This window comes from Anomalospiza imberbis, chromosome 1 (genome assembly GCF_031753505.1).
Source record: "Anomalospiza imberbis isolate Cuckoo-Finch-1a 21T00152 chromosome 1, ASM3175350v1, whole genome shotgun sequence".
Lineage (NCBI taxonomy): Eukaryota > Metazoa > Chordata > Aves > Passeriformes > Viduidae > Anomalospiza > Anomalospiza imberbis.
In genome coordinates, this window is record NC_089681.1 from 151,741,206 (window position 1) to 151,754,233 (window position 13,028).

Sequence of the window (13,028 nt, forward strand, 5' to 3'; positions counted from 1 at the left end):
CCGGGACCGACCCCTCCTGGGCGCGGCTCGGCCCCCACGTGCCTTAGGGCGCGGCAGGGCCCCGCCCGGTCCCGCCCGGGGCCGCAGCTGCCCCCGCTCTATTTATTTATACGCTGTAAATAGTTATTTATTGGGGCAGGGGGCGCGGGGGTCCAGCCCCGGCCGTGCTGCCCTTGACGTGCCCTGGCATAGCTGCTCTGCCCGGCTCCCGTCTGCAGCCATAGCACCTTCCTCCTCCTCCTCCTCCTCCTCCTCCTCCTCCCCTTCCCGCTGCGGGGCCAGAGGAGGCTTTTCTCAGGTTGGGAGCGGGCGGAGCTCTCGCCCCCCTCCTGCAGGCGCTGGGGAGAGACCCGAGCGGGGGCACAGCGGGACCAACGTGCACACCAGGGCCGCGGCAGCACCCGGGGCTCCCCCCCGGGCCGGGGCTCCCCCCCGGGCCGGGGCTCCCGGCCGCTCCCGCCCTGCCCCGAACCACGACGTCTGTTCTCGACCCCCGGTGATTGTAGAGGCGGCGCCGGCCTGGGGCAGGGGGGACCCCCGGGACCCCGGCCCAGCCCCCGCGGGTGGCCTTCGCCCAGCTGTACCTTTGTGCTGTACAGGGGACGCTTTTTGTACCGATCGTGTTTTATAACGTGTGCAGGAACATCCATTAAACGGAACTAACCCGAGCCTGGCTCAGCCCTCCCCGCCGGCAGCACCAGGGCCCGGCCCTGCAGATAAACTCGCTTTATTTTAGTAGCAAAGAGCTGAAAAAGTCAGTTCTACCCGGAGTCAAACAAAGCGGGGCTGGGGGCCTGGGGGCCCCCACCCCCCTCACGCCTTGTTGAGGGTCCAGAGGGGGTCGAGCATGCTGAGGGGGTCGTCGCTGGGCCGGGGCGCCCGGAGCCCCTCGCCCGGCTGTGCCTGCAGGAAGTTCTGCTTGTTCATGCGCTGTTTGCCCCTGAGGGACGCGTCCAGGCTGAAGGCCTCGGGCGTCAGCGAGGCCAGGAGCTCCAGGGAGGAGGAGGAGGAGGCTGGGGGGGCAGCGGGGGGCTCTGGCGGCCCCCCCGGCCCCTCGGGGCTCTCCCCCCCGACGTGGTTGCTGCTCTCGGTGTCATCCGACGCCTCGGGGAGGGACGGCCTCGGGGCGGGGGGCTCGGGCTCGGGGGCACCGACACCATCCACGACGCCGTCAGGAATCGGCAGCGGCGCCTCGGGCTCCGCGGGGTCCGGAGCGGGGGCGGGATCCACCCCCCAGCCCTCCCCGGGCTCGGCGCTGGGCCCCCCCGGTTTGATGCTGAGCTTGGCGATGGTGGCCTGGATGGAGCTGATGGGCACGTCCCCCCCCAGCACCAGGTCCTGGGGGTCCTGCTGGAAGTAGAGCTGGGGGAGAGCGGCCCCGTGAGCCCCGGCCGTGGCAGAGCTCCCCAAAACCCCGCGGCACGCCCCTACACCCACCTTGGGGGAGGTGCTGCTGGGGGGCTTGGCCGGGGCGGGGCCGCCCACGCCGTGGCGCAGCAGCAGCTGCTCCGCGTGGAGCAGGACGGCCTCGAAGCAGAACTTGAGGTGCAGCTGCAGGGGAGGGGACACGGTGAGGCCCGGGGTGCAGCCCCCGCCCCACACGCGCGGGGCTCAGCCCCCCGGCAGTACCTTCTCCTGCAGCATGTGCTTGCGCTGCTGCCGCATCCGCCTCACCAGCTGCGCCAGGTCCGGGATGCCGTTCCCGGCCTCCACCTCCTGCACGGCGGCGTACAGCAGGCAGAAGGCGCCGGTGCGGCCCACGCCGGAGCTGCGGAGAGACCCCCGAGCCGTGAGAGACCCGGGAGATGGGGGGCAGCCCCTCTCCCGCGCCCCGGGAACCCCCGGCCCGGCTCACCTGCAGTGCACCACGACCGGGGTGTGCAGCGGGCGCTGGTGCAGGTAATGGCCGTGCACCTCCTGGATGAAGCGCAGGAGGCTCCCCTTGCTGTCGGGCAGGCCCCTGGGGTGGGGGAACGCACGTTCGCTGGGGGGGCTCCGCACTGAGGCCCCCCGATGGGTCAGGGCTGCCCAAACGCCCTCCCCGACTGCAGAGCCGAGGTCCCAGAACCACCCCTGCAGAAGGTCGGGGCCCCCCAAGCCCCCCCCTGTGTCGCCCCGCGTACAGCTCAGGCCAGGAGGTGAACTGGAGGTGGGCCACGGTGCGTTTGAGGCTCTGGTCCCGGTACTGCAGCGTCAGCATCCGCTCCACGTGCGTGGGGGTCGCGCGCAGGCTGGTGAGCACCACGGTCAGGGGGCCGTGGGCCACGGGCTGGCCCCGCTCCGACGGGAAGTACCGGAGCACCTTCTGCCGCGGGACAGGCTGTCAGCACGGCCCGGGGACCCTCGGGTCCCGCAGGGCCTGCTGACACCCGCCCACGGGCACCGGGCAGCGTGCCCCGTCCCCGGGACGGGACGCACCTTGTCCAGCTCCTGCTCGGACACGAGCATGACAACCACGGACACCTTCTGCTCGTAGATCATGAGCCAGAAGTCGGCGGCGGTGCCGAGCAGCGGGGCCTGGGTGGCGATGAGGGCGGGGCAGTACGGGGACAGGTCCTCCACGCGGCTGGCGTTGATGTAGTCGTCCTTGCCCGAGCGCAGCACGACGCGGTTGCGGTCGTAGGGCATGATGTCCTGGTGCCGGTTCTTCATGGAATAGCAGCGGGCGATGGCGATGGAGCGCTGCCGGGCGTCGCGCTCCTGGGCCTCCTGCAGCTCCTTCCAGAGCGCGTCCAGCTCGGAGCCGCCGCCGGGCGCGGGCCGCTCCAGCCGCTCGGCCAGGGCGCGGAACCGCTCCAGCTGGGCCAGCAGCCGCCGGATGCGCTCGGGCTCCGCGTACGGGTCGGCCTCGATGAGCTGCACGGCCCGCGGGCGCTGCCCCTCCTGCGCCCCCGCCTTAGTGGGCTGCAGCAGCCCCCCGGGCGCGGCCGAGCCGCCGGGCTGGCTCTCGGGGCTGGACGACAGCAGGTCGGCGGGGCAGGGGCTCTGCCGCGGGAACGGCGCGTCCCCGGAGCCCGGCGGGGGCAGCGCAGGAGGGGCCCGCGGCGCCGGGGGCTGCATGGGCAGGGCTGGGGACGGGGACGGGGCCGGGGACGGGACCAGAGGGCCCTGGACCACCACGGTGCCCGGCAGCGGGCCGGGAGAAGGGGCCTGGCTGGGCGGGGCGGGCGCGGGGGGACCCAGGGCCATGGTCCCGGGGGGCAGCTGAGCGCTGGGGGGAGCCGGGCTGGGGCAGAAGGGCAGGGCGGGGGACCCGGGGGGTACCGGCTGGAGCCCCCCCAGCGTCGGGGGGCCGCTCTGGGCGGCGCTCCTGGGGAAGGGCACGGCCCCCGGGTGTGGGGCGAGGCCCGCGGGGGGCAGCTGGTCCTGCCCGGGGAGCTGGTAGAGCTGGGGGGGCAGCGGGGTCCCCGGAGCGGTGAAGCGCTGCTGGGGGAACTGGCCCGGGGGGGCCAGGGGGACTCGGGGGGGCTGCTGGAAGGGCAGAGGGGCCTGGGCTCGGCCCGGGGGCAGGAAGGGACCCGGGGGGAACTGCTGGGGGCCCTGGGCGAAGGCGGGCGGGGGCTGTGCCGGGGGGAAGGGGGGCTGAGCCGGTGCCCCGAAGGGCTGAACCCCCCCCGCGGTGTAGGGGAAGGGTGCCGGGGGTCCCCCCGGGCGCTGGGGGGGCAGGAAGGGGCCCGCGGGTCCCCGGGGGGGCACGGAGCAGCTGGAGATGGGGGCCTGCACGCTGTCCACCGTGGTGGTGGCCGGGCGCGTGCCCGGGGGCTCCTGGCCGCCCAGCCCCGGCTGGGCGCCCACGGGCGCTGCCCCCGGCACGGGCGGCCGGAGCGGGCCGGGGGCCGGCCCGGGCTGCGCGGGGCCGTAGGCGGGGGCGGGCAGGGGCCCGTGCTGCGGGGACGAGCGCGGGCGGCGGCGGCCCGTGGGGCGCCCCGCCGAAGGCCGGCTGTGCCGCCGGGGCGCGCATCAGCGGCGCGGCCGGGAAGAGCTGCGGGGCGGCGGGGCCGGGGGCAGGCCCGGCGGGGGCCGAGGGCTGCAGGAGCGGCCCCGGGACCCCCCCGGCCGCAGGAAAGGGGCCGGGGACGGCGGGAGGCCCGGGCGGGCGGTAGTGCCCCGGGAAGGGGGGCGTGGGGGCCAGGGGGGGCAGCGGGGCGCTGGCCACCCCCCCCGGCAGCATGTAGGGCTCGGGGGGCCGCAGCCCCCCGGCCAGGGCGGCCAGCGCTGGAGGGGGCAGCTGGCCCAGGGGCCCGGGCAGCAGCTCCGGGGGGAGGCTCCGCAGCTCCTCCGGCAGCTCCGACAGCACCAGGGAGCCCAGCTCGGCGGCCTCGGGGCCCCCGGCCTCGTCCAGCGGCTTCTTCTGCAGGGGGGGCTTGGGGGCCGTGGGCCGGGGGGGCGGCTGCTTCTTCAGCTCCCTGAGGGGGCAGGGGGCTCAGTGTGGAGCCGGGTGCTGCGCCCCCGCTGCCCCCACGGGCACCAGGAGCCCTCCCCTGCCCCCCGACCACTACCCACAGCTCCCAAAGGCCCTTCTCACCCCCGGGGGTCTCGCTGCCCCCCGCTCCGTGCCCACCCACCTCTCCAGCAGCTGCTGCCGGTGCGCCTCGCTGGCCCGGCATGCGGCCCGCGCCCGCTCCAGCAGCTTGGCCGCCTTCCCCTCCAGGTCCGTGTAGAAATCCTTCCCCTCCTGGGACTTTTTCATCAGGTCCTCGTAGGCCTCGTAGGAGGCCACCAGGGTCTGCACGGTCGTGTTCCACCTGGACAGGGGCACAGAGGGGCTCAGCAGGACGCAGCACCAGGGTAAAGGTGGGTACCCGGCTCCAGGCACCTGTGGGACCCTCCAGTTCCCACTGGGATGGGCACAAGGACAGGACAAAGCCACCACAGCCTCAGCAGTGGAGCGGGACAGGAGAAGCTGGCGGTGGTGCCAGGGGGGTGAGGGCTGTTCCTGGGCACTGAGACCCCCCAGGGCACCGGGAGCCACCCTCCTCACTCACTTGTGCTCCACCTCGGCCAGGGCCTTGCGCACGGCCGCGTATTTGACGTTGGCGTCTGTCAGGGCCTTGAGCACGTTCTCCTGGGCAGCCAAGTTCTGCTCCAGGTACACCTTGAGCTGGTCGTACTTCTTCAGCTGCTCCTCAAAGAGCTTCTGCCGGGACACGGGAGGGTCTGCGGGGCTGTGGGACAGAGCGGTCCCGAGGGGCACACAGGGGTGTCCCCAAGCCCACCTTCATCTCGGAGCGGTCAGTGGTGACCAGCGAGGTGGTGATGTCATCCTTCTGGATCATCTCCCGCAGCTGCTGCTCCAGGGACATCCGCTGGTCCCGCATCTCCTGCACCTTGGCCAGGATCCGCTTCAGGTGCTGCAGCACCTGTTTGTCGTCTGCGGGCGGGGCGGGGTCAGGGGCGGGGCCGCATCCCGAGGAACCGCAGGGAACCGCGGGGTGGATCTGCGGGGCCAGGCCTTGGCTGGGACAGTCCGCGTCCCCTTTGTCCCCAGACAGGGCCCGCTTTGCGCGTTCCCTGGGGCGATCCCCCCCTCCCCGCGCTGGAACCGGCAGTGCCAGGTGACACACGGGGACCCCCGGGGGGCACCGAGAGGGACCGCCCTTCCTCCCCCAGCCCAGGGGCACTGCCAGTCCCCCGGGGGGACACAAGGGGTACAGCCCGGCCTCCCCCAGCTGCGGGGGGGCTCTTCCAGCGCCCCGGGCCAGGACTCACCTTCGGAGAGGGCGGGGGTGGGCAGCGCGGCCCGCACCTGCTCCAGGGGGCCGCCGAGCAGGCGCAGGTTGCCCAGGTGCAGGTTCATGGCTCGGTGCAGCTCGGTGTTGGTGAAACTCGCCTTCTCGTGCAGCTCCAGGTACTTGGAGCACTCCTTGCTCACCTCGGCCAGCCCCGGGGGGGACCCTGGCACCGGCGGGACCCTCCCCAGCAGCTCCTGCAGCTTCCGCTCCTGCGCCTCGTCCTCCTCCAGCAGGGCCCGGATCTCCTTCAGCGACGCCTCCACGTCGGTGAAGACCCCGGAGAGCACTGGGGGGACACGGGGGGACTGGTGGGCTTGGGGCCACCTCCTGCTTGCCCCGGGCCTGGAGCCAGGCACGGACACGGCAGCTCCAGGAATAAACCCAGCTGTGGGCAGCCGGAGGTGGGGACACGGCAACCCAGGCGTTGGGGTGCTGGGCTCCTGGGCAGGTCATCCCCCCTCCCATCCAGAAGGGAAAATGCTTTGCGATTCAGGAATTTATGCCAGTACAGAACCAGCCATCGGTGAAAACACTCCCAACACATTTGGGCAGGGAGTGATGCTGGCCCCAGGCCCCCAGCCCCAGGCAGGGAGCAGTGCCAGCCCCCAGGCCCCCAGCCCCTGGCAGGGAGCAGTGCCAGCCCCCAGGCCCCCAGCCCCTGGCAGGGAGCAGTGCCAGCCCCTGGCAGGGAGCAGTGCCAGCCCCTGGGGTCCCGGAGCCCTCACCCTGCATGGACTGGACGAGGTTGCGCACGGTGTCCGGGCGCACGCTGAGCGCGGCGCATTTCTCCATCAGCACGGGCGGGATGTGGTTGTACATGTCCAGGTTGTCCACGGTCTCGGGGTCCAGCTGCATGGAGTCCATGAACTGGCTGTGGGACACAGAGGGGCCCCTGAGGGGTGGCAGTGTCCCCCCTCCAGAGGCTTGGGAGCACCGTGACCCCGTGGGGCAGAAGGGCCGGGCCCCTCACGTACTCCAACACTTCGTTCTTGGCTTCAATCTTGGCCATCACATCCCGCAGCAGTTTGGCCTTTTCCTCGCTGGGACGGGACAGAACAGAACAGAACAGTCCATGAGCCCAGGGAAATGCCCAGCAGGCTCCACAGCCCCAGCTCCAGCCATCCCATCCCATCCCATCCCATCCCATCCCATCCCATCCCATCCCATCCCATCCCATCCCATCCCATCCCGCTCTGGCCAGAGCCCGGACACACCTGTACAGGGATGAGGCCTCGTGGGCAGCCATGGGCACCAGCTTGGCAAAGATGTCGGGGCCAGTGACCGCGGGGTCCGTGGGGTTGACGGGCAGAGCCTTCACCAAGGGGGCACCTGAGGGACACAGCGGGCTGGGACCGCTCCCGAAGGGAGGCTCCCCTCAATCCCAGCAGGGCCCTGTCCCCAGGGGCCCCAAAGCCCCCCTGACCTTTGACAGACTGCAGAGTGTCCAGCGCGGGCACGGCCTCGTGGTAGATGAAGTCGTTGTCCTTTTTGGCTGAATTGTACCTGGAAATGGGAAGTGATGCTGGGAGGGAAGGAGCAGGTGGCATTCCTGGCTCCCTAAGCTCGCTCTGCACGGGCTCAGCCCCCCTGGCTCTCCTGGGATTGCTCCAGCAATTCCCACAGCAGCCATCCATCCATGGGGCATGGGCAGTGCTGGGCTCTGCACGTCAGGACACCGGGAATGCTCCCCAGGCTCCCTGCCCACCAACATTCCCGAGGCCTGGAAAAGGATGGAGGCGCCCTGGGGTGCCCCGCAGACTCACTTCCCACCAATGACATCCATGGTGAACCTCAGAGCTTCCTGCACGGTTTCAGGCTGGCCCTGTGGGATTGAGAGGGGGAATCGCTGCCTGGGATCAGAGAGGCCTGGAGGCAGCTGAGCCCCTGAAACCGACCCCAGTCCTGCTCCTCCTGCGGCCTGGCAGCCCAGGGCCCGGCTGGGAGGGGGAAGCCCCCAGTCCCAGAGGGCAGGAACCCACCTTGGCCAGCTTGATGGCCTCGTTGAGCTTGTCCAGAGCGCTCTGGAAGTAGATGACCTGTGGGAGAGCGGGAGCTGGGCTTGGCACGGGAGGCACTGTCCTGGCTCTGCCCAGGCCCAGAGCTCCTCACGGCCCTCCCAGAGCACCCAGGCCCTGGCAGGACACAGGACGTGGCTGTGGATACCCAACCTCTTCCAGGACACAGGCCCCTTCCCAGGACCCCGATCCAGAGGCTGGAGAGGATGAAATGGGACGACACGGCCCCGCTTACCCTTTCCCCAAACTTCTGCTGCTCCTCAGCCTGTTTCCCCATGTGCAGCTGGAAGAAAACTGGGATCAGAGCTCTTTAACTCCAGGGAGAGCTTTGAGAGGGGGAGGAAAACCCCAGGAAGCAGCCAGGGCTGCTCCAGAGCTGTCAGGAGCATCCCGAGGCGGGATGGGAGCACAGGCAGAGCCCCCCAGCCCCAGCTCCCCCTCACTCACGTGGGCCACGGCAGCAAAATAATAGATTTTCATTTGAACCAGTTTCTTCCAGTCCTTCTGGATCTTGCCCAGCAGTGAGGCCGTCTCCGAGTTCTCCAGGGCCCGGCAGGCCTCCTTGTAGTAATCCACCACCTGTGGAGAGGGACAGGGGAGAAGCCTGGAATTCCAGATCCCAGGGGAAGCAGAGCAGGGCAGCCAGGGGGAATCACCAGCGCCAGCCCAAGGACTCGGATCACCTGGAGGAGTGCTTGGGGGGAACTCAGGGATGTGTTTGGGACCACAGCCAGGGACTGTCACCAGTCCAAGCTGCTCCAAGCCCCATCCAGCCCGGCCTTGGACACTTCCAGGGATCCAGGGGCAGCCACAGCTTCTCTGGGAAATGCATCCCAGTGCCTCACCCACCTCACAGCCAAGAATTCCTTCCCAATACTGCCCCCACATCTCCCATTCCCTGTGTCCTGTCACTCCAGGCCCCTGCCCAAAGTCCCTCTCCAGTTCCTGGTCCCAGAGCAGTGGGAGCAGGGCCGTGCTGGCAGCAGCTCCTGGAGCTCACCTGGGCACTGATGCGGGCCACAAGGAAGCTTTTCCTGTTGTCCAGCATGGACTTCTCCAGGAGACACTCCTGTGCCTGGCCCTGCCAGGGGCAAGAGAGGAATGTTCAGTGTCCCCAACCCTTGGGACAGCCCAGACCCCTGGCAGGACCCACTGGCTCCAGCCCTTTCCCAAGGGCTGGATGTGGCACAGGGAATACCAGCCCTGAGGGTGCCTGGAGAGCCCAGGAACGGCACTGAGCCTTCCCTGATCCCCCAGTGCCTCCCAAAACCTCCGTCCCCCGCACGCCGGGAGGGAGCCCAGACCCCACAGAGAACCCCTGGGGGACACTGGGTTCCTGTGCCCTTGGATCCACAGGGAACACCAAGCCCACGGACACACTGGAGGGGTCCCAGTGCCAGCAGTGCCCCCAGTCCCCACCAGCATGAGGTTGATGTTGAGGCTGAGGATCTGGTGGCTCATGTCCACGCTGTAGGAATGTGGGAAGTGATCCCGCAGGTAGGTGAAAGCGCCGGCAGCACACTGGAAGTGGGTGCAGGAAACCTTCATGCCCTGAGGGGATGGAATTGTTGGGTTTGGAGAAGACTTCCCCCATCATGGAGTCCACCCAGCCCCGCCAAGGCCACCCCTGACCATGTCCCCAGTTGCTACATCCACAGGGCTTTCCAATCCCTCCGGCAATGGGGACTGCACCCCTGCCCTGGGCAGCTGGGCCAGGGCTGGAGAGCCCTTTCCAGGATGGATTCTCCCAATATCCCACCTGAGCCTCCCCTTGAGGCCATTCCCTCTTGTCCTGTCACCTGGGAGCAGAGCCCCACTCCCGGGCTGTGCCCAGGGTCCCTCCTGAGTCCCCTCCTGGTGCTCCACCCCTTCCCCAGACACCCCTCGATGTCCTGTACCCTGGACACCCCAAAGCCCACAGATTCCAGGTTCCTGCCGGTGCCCAGCACAGGGACGGTCCCTGCCCTGTCACACCCAGCTGACACTGCCCAGGTGCCACCTGTGCCCCAGAGGGACAGAGCTGGCACCGAGGGCTGCGGGGTCCTTACCTCCTCGGACACGCGCTTGTCCATGGCTCCCAGCATGGAGTGCAGAGCTCCTGGGGGGACAGGGGGGGCTCAGCGGGACAGGGCCACCCCTGGGAATGGGGGCTTGGGCCAGGGAGCCCCAAAGCTGCCGGAATCAGGGAGCTCACCCAGGTTGTAGAGGACACAGGCCTGCTCGTACTTGATGTCCTCGTGTGTCACTGCCTTGCCCGAGAAGATCTCAGTCCTGGGGGAAGGGGGCACAGGACGGGGAGCAACCAGGGATTCTCCCAGGATCAGGAATTACTGGGATCCCCGCTCCCCAAGGGTTCCTGAGACCCCCCTCTGCAGGCCCCCATTCCCCAAGGGCTCCCCAGGGCAGGAGCCCATTTCTCAAAGGTCCCCCGGGATGCCCCTGTGCCACCCCAGGCAGGACACCGTCATCCCCCAGGGGGTTCCTGGGATCCCCCAATGCCACCCCAGGCAGGACCACATTCCCAGGGGGTTCCTTGAGCAGCTCCTCACCAGGGGAATGGCATGGCCACATCATCCTGCCTGGCTCAGCCATCCCAGCCCAGAGCCCACGCACTGCAGCTCCCCCATCCCGGGATCCCCCATCCCAGCCCCCCATCCCGGGATCCCCCATCCCAGCCCCCCGTCCCTCACCAGGTGACGGGCACGGCTGCGTCCTGCCCCTGGCCCATGGGGATGCGGCTCTGCAGGAAGTGCAGCTGCCCCAGGTACTTGCGCAAGGTGCTGCAGCCCTCGAAGTCCCTGGGAACGCTGACGGCGCTCTGGGGAGGGACGGGAGGAGGAGGAAGAGGAGGGAGAGGCTCCGGGCACTGCCTGTTCCAGGCAGGAACCGGAGCTGTCCTGCAGGGGAGGCAGAGCCAGCAGCATCCGGCTGCTCGGGATGGGGCAGGGCTCCTGGAGACCCTCGGGAACAGCTGAGCGCTCCCAAAAACGAGCCTGGGGGAGCTCCCGTATGGATGGGGGGGAGCGGGGCAGGAAAATGAGGCTCTGCACCCCCGGCACAGCTCCCAGGGCCAGGACAACCCCGGGATTTGGGTGTCCTGGGGCACACCGGGAGAGGAGGGAACAGCAGGAAGGTGTCCCGCCCTCCCGCTTCAGGAGAAATCCCAGCGCTGGGCTGGGGGTGTCTGCCCCCCGCCACCAAGGTTTTGGGGCCCCTGTGGCCAGCACCAGGAGCTGTCCCTGCTCCCCCCAGCCAGCAGCTCACGGCTCCTGGATCTCTGGGATCATCCCAGGGCTGCTCCGTGGGCCACAGGACGGGGAGAGGAGCAGCCCCGGCCCGGGGGGGCGGCAGGGCCATCCCGGAGCCCCCGGCTGGCTCCCAGGATCCTCCCCCTCACCTGCCGGAGCAGCTCCAGCTTCCGCAGCTCCTCGTTGTAGCTCTCCGGGTTCTCCCCATAGTTCTTCAGGACGAACTGCGGGGCGGCACGGGCTGAGCGCCCGGAGCCCCTCCTGGCCCCGGAGAAGGCGGCGGGCAGCCGGGACACCGACACCGGGCCCGGCTGGGCGGAGTTCGACACCCAGGGACGGCCGGGGGAATGGGACCGGGGAATGGGACCGGGGAATGGGATCGGGAAATGGGCCCGGGGAATGGGATCAGGAAATGGGATCGGGAAATGGGCCCGGGGAATGGGCCCGGGGAATGGGATTGGGGAATGGGACCCAAGGAATGGGACCCAAGGAATGGGACCCAAGGAATGGGACCCAAGGAATGGGATTGGGGAATGGGACCGGGAAATGGGATCGGGAAATGGGATCGGGGAATGGGATCGGGGAATGGGATCGGGAAATGGGATCGGGAAATGGGATCGGGGAATGGGACCGGGGAATGGGACCGGGGAATGGGACCCAAGGAATGGGACCGGGGAATGGGACCGGGGAATGGGACCCAAGGAATGGGACCCAAGGAATGGGCCCGGGGAATGGAATGGGGGAATGGGATCGGGAAATGGGCCCGGGGAATGGGATCAGGGAATGGGCCCAGGGAATGGGACCCAAGGAATGGGATCAGGGGAACGGAACGGGGGAATGGGATCAGGGAATGGGACTGGGCCCAGGGAATGGGATCAGGGAATGGGACCGGGCCCAGGGAATGGGATCAGGGAATGGGACTGGGCCCAGGGAATGGGATCAGGGAATGGGACCGGGCCCAGGGAATGGGACTGGGCCCAGGGAATGGGACCGGGGAATGGGATCAGGGAATGGGACTGAGGAATGGGCCCGGGGGATGGGACCGGGGAATGGGCCCGGGGGATGGGACAGGGCCCAGGGAATGGGATCAGGGAATGGGACTGGGCCCAGGGAATGGGCCCGGGGAATGGCTGAGGCTGGAAAAGGGACTTACGGGCAGAGGGAAGGTTCCCCCAGCCCCAAGGTGTAGCATGTTGGGGACACTCCCAGGGGCCGCCTGTGTCCCCCGCAAATCCGCGGGGGGAGAGACACAGCCGCTGAGGGGCCCCCCAATCCTCTCCATCCATAAATTCTGCGGCACAGGAAGCGCCGGACAGGAGTGGAGCTTGTTTACAGCCGTTAATTAAGGGACTAATTAACCCGGCCCCCGCGGGGGCGGCAGGGGCACGGCGTCAGCCCCCGGCGGCTCCGGGCAGGGGGGGCCCCGATCCAAAGCCCCAGCGGCTCCGGGGACCCCCCAGGCATCCCGCCCGCCGCTCTCCCCCCGCCCCGGGCTCCCCGGAGGCGCCCGGACGCCCCGGCTCCCTTCTGACCCCTCCCAGACCCGAGCCCCCGCTGGGCCGTGCCCGGCCCCACCTTCTTGACGGCGGCGTTGAAGGCGAACTCGCCGGCCTCCTTGAGGTCGAGCCAGATCATGGGCATGCGGGGCACGGCCTCCATCCCGGCCCGCTCCCGGCACGGCACGGCCCGGCCCGATCCCGGCCCGCTCCCGGCCCGATCCCGGCCCGCTCCCGGCCCGATCCCGGCCCGCTCCCGGCCCGATCCCGGCCCGCTCCCGGCCCGGCGGAACCGCGCGCGGGGACTCACGGGACACCGAGTCCGCGCGACACTTCCGGCTCCGTTCCCATGGCGACGCCCCACCCCTAAGAAGTGCTGATGGCCTGGCCACGCCCACCCGGGCGGGACAAGCGCTGTTGCCATGGGAACGTCCCGCCCGCTGATTGGATGACAGGGCTATCGCCACGGAGAAGCCCCGCCCCGGAGGCGGGGCCGTCGCTATGGCAACGGGCCACGCCCAGGCTCGCCGCAGCCCT

The 13,028-nt window shown here is 69.8% G+C and overlaps 1 protein-coding gene across 1 annotated transcript; it reads right to left on the reverse strand.

Moving 5' to 3' along the window:
- Nucleotides 1–711: 711 nt before the first annotated feature.
- On the reverse strand, nt 712–12,730 carry PTPN23 (protein tyrosine phosphatase non-receptor type 23). Its single transcript, XM_068188753.1, has 26 exons — nt 12,571–12,730; nt 11,145–11,219; nt 10,438–10,565; nt 9,942–10,018; nt 9,796–9,845; nt 9,167–9,298; nt 8,748–8,828; nt 8,195–8,326; nt 7,983–8,030; nt 7,712–7,768; nt 7,496–7,554; nt 7,156–7,235; nt 6,947–7,061; nt 6,707–6,772; nt 6,458–6,603; nt 5,710–6,018; nt 5,217–5,371; nt 4,986–5,137; nt 4,566–4,745; nt 3,947–4,406; nt 2,419–3,885; nt 2,124–2,305; nt 1,856–1,960; nt 1,630–1,768; nt 1,438–1,551; nt 712–1,362 (listed from the first exon to the last, which is right to left on the reverse strand). The coding sequence occupies exons 1-26, from the start codon at nt 12,652–12,654 to the stop codon at nt 814–816; spliced, it is 5,142 nt and encodes a 1,713-aa protein (XP_068044854.1). The 5' UTR covers nt 12,655–12,730; the 3' UTR covers nt 712–813.
- Between the last annotated feature and the right edge of the window lie 298 nt (nt 12,731–13,028).